The 5,516-nt window shown below is 73.1% G+C and overlaps 1 protein-coding gene across 1 annotated transcript in view; it reads left to right on the plus strand.

The window, feature by feature from the left end:
- Positions 1-4,207, plus strand: part of RPS6KB2 (ribosomal protein S6 kinase B2) — a 6,269-nt gene extending 2,062 nt beyond the window's left edge. Inside the window, exons 2-16 of the mRNA XM_026051238.1 lie at positions 1-53; positions 1,222-1,256; positions 1,327-1,447; positions 1,955-2,023; positions 2,093-2,240; positions 2,351-2,408; positions 2,538-2,638; positions 2,708-2,798; positions 2,873-2,963; positions 3,125-3,232; positions 3,309-3,371; positions 3,440-3,517; positions 3,640-3,747; positions 3,831-3,943; positions 4,039-4,207. Of these exons, the coding sequence (XP_025907023.1) occupies positions 1-53; positions 1,222-1,256; positions 1,327-1,447; positions 1,955-2,023; positions 2,093-2,240; positions 2,351-2,408; positions 2,538-2,638; positions 2,708-2,798; positions 2,873-2,963; positions 3,125-3,232; positions 3,309-3,371; positions 3,440-3,517; positions 3,640-3,747; positions 3,831-3,943; positions 4,039-4,207 (1,406 nt within the window). The remainder of the gene's footprint in view (positions 54-1,221; positions 1,257-1,326; positions 1,448-1,954; positions 2,024-2,092; positions 2,241-2,350; positions 2,409-2,537; positions 2,639-2,707; positions 2,799-2,872; positions 2,964-3,124; positions 3,233-3,308; positions 3,372-3,439; positions 3,518-3,639; positions 3,748-3,830; positions 3,944-4,038) is intronic.
- Positions 4,208-5,516: the final 1,309 nt, after the last annotated feature.

The following is a 5,516-nucleotide window of genomic DNA, read 5'->3' on the forward strand; positions in this document are numbered from 1 at the left end:
TCGACCTGGAGACGGAGGAGGGCAGCGAGGGCGACGAGCCCGAGCTGGGCGCCGTGAGCGGGGGCACCGGCACCGGGGCCGCGGCCGCGGGGCGAGGCGGGCGCCGCGTGGGACGGGGGTCCCGCCGCGAACCGGCTGCGGGAAGCCCTGGCTGAGGCAGCGGCCGGGGGTGGGGGCAGCGGGACGGGCACTGCTGCAGCGGGGGACACGGAGCGGCTGGGGACAAGGTCTGGCGGGTGGGTGGACGGGGACGCAGGGCGGCTGGTGGCGTGGGGACAGTGTCCGGCCGCAGGGGAAGCGGGGAGGGCTTGAACCCGCTGGGGACGGGGACGGGCTGGCGGCGGGGAGGAGGAAGGGGACACGGGCTGGTTGGGGACAGGGCTCAGGGACACGGATCAGCGCGGGCAGGGGGGATGGAGATGAGCTGGGGGTGAGGGAGTTGGGATGTGGACTAGGTGGGAGTGTGGAGAAGGGGACATGGACCCGCTTGGAGGAAGGGCATGGGGACATGGGCCAGCTGCGGGTGTGGGGGAAAGGGCTGTGGGCTGGCAGGCAGGGGGCTCAGTGACCTGCTGGGGGGTGAGGAGGACCATGGTCCGTGCTGGGGAGCTGGACAGGGACATGGTGGGGACAGCACTGGGGCTTGCTGGGGACTTTGGGACAGGGATGTGGGGACTGGGACCTGCTGGGGACTGTGGGACAGCTAGACAGACCGGCTGAGGGTGCGTGGACTGGGAGCTGCTGGGGATAGGGAAAGAGTTAGCGGTGAGGGGGACAGAGACCTGCTAGGGGGAGAGGGATAGGGATGGGGACTGGCTGGGGACGATAGGATGGGGAGGGAGGTGGGCAAGCAATGAGGGGAAGTGGGGGCCAGTGGGGMCAGTGGCAAGGGACGGGGACTTGCTGCGGGCAAGATGGGACAGGGACCACCTGAGGACAGGGAGGATGAGGATGGGGGTGAGGGGAGCAGCGTGGAGGAGGATGGGAATGAGATGGGGACGTGGGAGCCGGGGCCAGCAGGGCGATGGTGGCAAGAGGCTGGCGCCGTGGGTGAGCGGGTGCAGCGGCGCTCGGGGTGTGGCGGCAGATGTGGGTCAGCAAGGCGAGCAGAGGGAGGCGCCCGCTGGGCAGGGCTGCGGCTCAGCCCCGAAACACGCGTGGCACGCGGGCACGCAGCACCCCGCGCCTCCGAGCACCGCTCACCGGCCCTTCCTCCCCTAGGAGATGGAGCTGGAGCCGCGGGGGAACGGCCTGGAGTAAGTGCAGGGCCGCGGGGCTGGCGCGGCCGGCGGGCCCCCCGCTCAGCCCCGCGTGCCCCCTCGCCAGGCCCGTGGCGCACTACGAGGAGATCGAGATCTCGGAGAGCAGCGTCAACAACGGCCCCGAGCACATCGGGCCGCACTGCTTCGAGCTGCTCCGCGTCCTGGGCAAGGGCGGCTACGGCAAGGTGGGCGGCGYGTGCGGGGTGCGACCCCGCCGTGGGGGGGACGTCCCCTTTGCAGACCCCATCTCCCACCCCTGCACGGGTCTGGGGCCCCGCTGGGACTAGTAGCCCTCCATAGCGGGTAAAGGGGGGTTAACCGAGCCGAGAAGCTCTGTGATGGGATGGCTGAAATGAAAGTCCGGGATTGTGCAGCTACGGAGGAATGAGCTGAGGGGCAATGGGCACGCGGGAAGCTCGCCCGGGACCTGAGGAAAATCTGGGTTCTAACGAGGCAGGCTAAGCACTGGGTCCCGTTCCTTGGGGATGCTCTGCAGTCTTCCCCCTTGGAGATAGTGAGAAGCCATCTGGACACGGTCCCGGGCAAGGTGCTCTAGGTGACCCCGCTGGAGTAGGCAGAGTGGTCTAGACGGGCTTCAAAGGCCCAGCCCAGTCCCAGGCGCTCTGTAGTTACGGGCTACGTGGGGCATCGCTGCGCTGGCCGCAGCTCGAGCTCCCTCACCGCCCTCGCAGGTATTCCAGGTCCGCAAAGTRCAGGGCACCAACACGGGCAAGATCTTCGCCATGAAGGTCTTAAAGAAGGTACGGGGGCCCCCGACCGCCTGGCGCCGCCCGCGGCGCCCCCGCTCAGCGCCGCCCCGACCCGCGCAGGCCAAGATCGCCTGCAAYGCCAAGGACACGGCGCACACGCGGGCCGAGAGGAACATCCTGGAGGCCGTCAAGCACCCCTTCATCGTGGACCTCGTGTACGCCTTCCAGACGGGCGGCAAGCTCTATCTCATCCTGGAGTGCCTCAGCGGTACGGTGCGCGCCGTGGGGCTGGGACCCGCTTTGGTGCGGCCCCTAGAGCGGGCAGTGCCCCACGGCGGGGGCCCGTCCCACGCGCCCCGTTCCCGCTGTGTCTCGCAGGCGGCGAGCTCTTCATGCAGCTCGAGCGCGAGGGCATCTTCCTGGAGGACACTGCCTGGTAAGGCTGGCGCTGCGCCCCACGGGCACCCCGGCTGCCCCGCGTGGCACGGGGGGTCTCTCGTACAGCCCGGATCGGGGGGCTGGTGTCCTGGTGGCCCCCAGGCCCCGCTCACGGCCTGTGCCTCAGTTTCTACCTTAGCGAGATCACGTTGGCCCTGGGCCACCTGCACTCGCACGGCATCATCTACCGGGACCTCAAGCCCGAGAACATCATGCTGAGCAGCCAAGGTGGGCAGCGGCGGCGGGCGCGCGCGGGGGCCCTGGGACAGCCCCCCATCGCCCCGTCACCCCTCGCAGGCCACATCAAGCTGACCGACTTTGGGCTCTGCAAGGAGTCCATCCACGACGGGGCCGTCACGCACACCTTCTGCGGCACCATCGAGTACATGTGAGCCGTGGCGCGGCCTGGGGGGGTGACACCGCGTGCCGCGGGGGGGTCTCACCGGCTGTCCCCCCCGCCAGGGCGCCCGAGATCCTGGTGCGCAGCGGGCACAACCGGGCCGTGGACTGGTGGAGCCTGGGCGCCCTCATGTACGACATGCTCACGGGATCGGCAAGTGGCACTCGTTACCTCCACCGTGTCCCCGGGGCAGGGGGACGCGTCCCGCCATGGGCACCATGCGGGGAGGCGAGGCTGGGTGCCGGCCTGGCGCCCGCCCTGTGCCGCCCGCCCTCGTCACCTCCTCCTCCTCGTCACCTCGTCACCTCTCGCAGCCCCCCTTCACCGCTGAGAACCGCAAGAAGACCATCGACAAGATCCTCAAGGGCAAACTGGTGCTGCCGCCCTACCTGACCCCGGACGCGCGCGACCTGCTCAAGAAGGTGGGTGCCGTCGCCCCGCGCTGCCGCTGGCCGCGGGTGCTGCCCCGTGCCCCTAACCGGCCGCCTCTCCTCCCAGTTCCTCAAGCGAAACCCCAGCCAGCGGGTCGGCGGGGGCCCGGGCGACGCGGCCGACGTGCAGGTGGGTGCGTGGGGGGCAGCGGGGGGCGGTAATGGGGTGCCCCCCTGACCCGCCGTGTCCCCATGCAGAAGCAGCCCTTCTTCCGCCACATCAACTGGGAGGACCTGCTGGCCCGCAAGCTCGACCCTCCCTTCAAGCCGTGCCTGGTACGGCCGGGGCGCGGGGGCTCCTTGCGGGCTGGCGGGTCTGGGGGTGGCGGGGACGGGAGCCGGGGCGCCGGAGCTTTCGGGGGGCTCCGTGCCGGCGCCCACGCGCGGCCGCCCCGCAGCAGTCGGAGGAGGACGTGAGCCAGTTCGACACGCGCTTCACGCGCCAGACGCCCGTGGACAGCCCCGACGACGCGGCCATCAGCGAGAGCGCCAACCAGGCCTTCCTGGTGAGGGGCACGGSACAGCGGGGCRGYGGCRCRGGGGKCCCTCCGCGCMCTGCCTCATGCCCCGGTGTCCCGTCCCTCCCCAGGGCTTCACCTACGTGGCCCCCTCGGTGCTGGAGAGCATCAAGGAGGGCTTCTCCTTCCAGCCCAAGGTGCGCTCGCCCCGGCGCCTCAACAGCAGCCCCCGCACGCCCGTCAGGTACCGCGGGGCCCGGCGGGCATCCCGGGGCGGATGGATTGGGGTCCYGTGGTGGGGAGCGCCCCCCGCTCACCCTCGTGTCCCCCCCTCCGCAGCCCCGTGAAGTTCTCGCCCTTTGAGGCCTTCAAGGCGGGCGCCGCGGCGGAGCCCATGGAGCTGGCGCCCAGCCTGCCGCCCCCGCCCGAGGGCACYGCGCCGCTGCCCATCAAGACGGCAGCAGGGGGCAAGAAGCAGAAGGGGGGCCGGGGGCGGGTGCCCAGGTAGGGCTGGGGTCCGGGGTGGGGTGCGTGTGACCCACATGAAGGAGGGGGAGCTGCGGGCACAGTGCCGGGGCCGCCCGCTCAGTCCCACGGCGGGTGCCCCGCGGCGGGCGCCCACGTTGCTGCTTGCGCTGGCATGGGGTGCAGGGGCAGGAGGTGCCCCCCGGGGCCGGCCACGCGCTCTGCTCTCGCTGCTGCCAACCAGGGCTTTTCTGGGGTGGGGGGGACGCGGCCCCCCACTCCCGCCACGGCGCCGGGCCCCGCTGTGGGGCGCGGGCCGGGGGGCGCGCTGCCCTGCTGCTGGATCGGTGCCAATTAAAGGATTTGGATCACTCGGGTGCGCCCCGTCTGTGKGCGGCTCCGCGCCTCATTTGCATGCTCCGCCCCGCGACACGCCCTCTCCCGATCGGGCCACGCCCTCTTCCGATCAAGCCACGCCCCTTCCACGAAGCCCCACCCCRTAGAGCCCACAGAAGCCCGGGCGGGCCGCGGTGCGGGGGAGGCAGCTCCGCTTTTATTGGTCGGTCGCCGCACTCGCGCAGCCAATGGGGAGCCCCCGCCGGGCTGGGGGGGCGGGTGCCAGAGCCCCCCAGGTTGGGGGGGGTGCAGCGGGGTCTCGGGGACGCGGGTCCCCGTGGGCAGGGACCCCCGCAGGCGGCAGCGCCGTGGGGCAGGGTGCCCCCCGGGGCAGGGGGACCCGGCGCGCGGTGTCCCCCGGGGCAGGGGGACCCCAGCATGGGGTGTCCCCAGGGGCAGGGGGACCCCGGCATGGGGTGCCCCCCGGGGCAGGGGGACCCCGGCGCAGGGTGTCCCCAGGGGCAGGGGGACCTCGGCGCGGAGTGTCCCCAGGGGCAGGGGGACCCGGCGCGCGGTGTCCCCCGGGCAGGGGGACCCCAGCATGGGGTGTCCCCCGGGGCAGGGGGACCCGGCGCGCGGTGTCCCCCGGGCAGGGGGACCCCAGCATGGGGTGTCCCCAGGGGCAGGGGGACCCGGCGCGCGGTGTCCCCAGGGGCAGGGGGACCCCGGCATGGGGTGCCCCCGGGGCAGGGGGACCCGGCGCGCGGTGTCCCCCGGGCAGGGGGACCCCAGCATGGGGTGTCCCCCGGGGCAGGGGGACCCGGCGCGCGGTGTCCCCGCGCGCTCAGAGCGCCGTGACGTTGGGCCGCGTGTCCCCCCAGGCGGCCGTGCCCGAGAAGGCGTGCAGGTCGCTGAGCAGGGCCTCGGCGCTGCCCCCCGCCGCCTGCCCCATGGCCGGGGGGCTCGCGGCCAGCTCCGCGGGCTCGCCGCCCGACGCGCCCTCCGCCTCCGCGCCC

This window comes from Nothoprocta perdicaria, unplaced genomic scaffold (genome assembly GCF_003342845.1).
Source record: "Nothoprocta perdicaria isolate Ctin4 unplaced genomic scaffold, notPer1 scaffold_734, whole genome shotgun sequence".
Taxonomy (NCBI): Eukaryota; Metazoa; Chordata; class Aves; order Tinamiformes; family Tinamidae; genus Nothoprocta; species Nothoprocta perdicaria.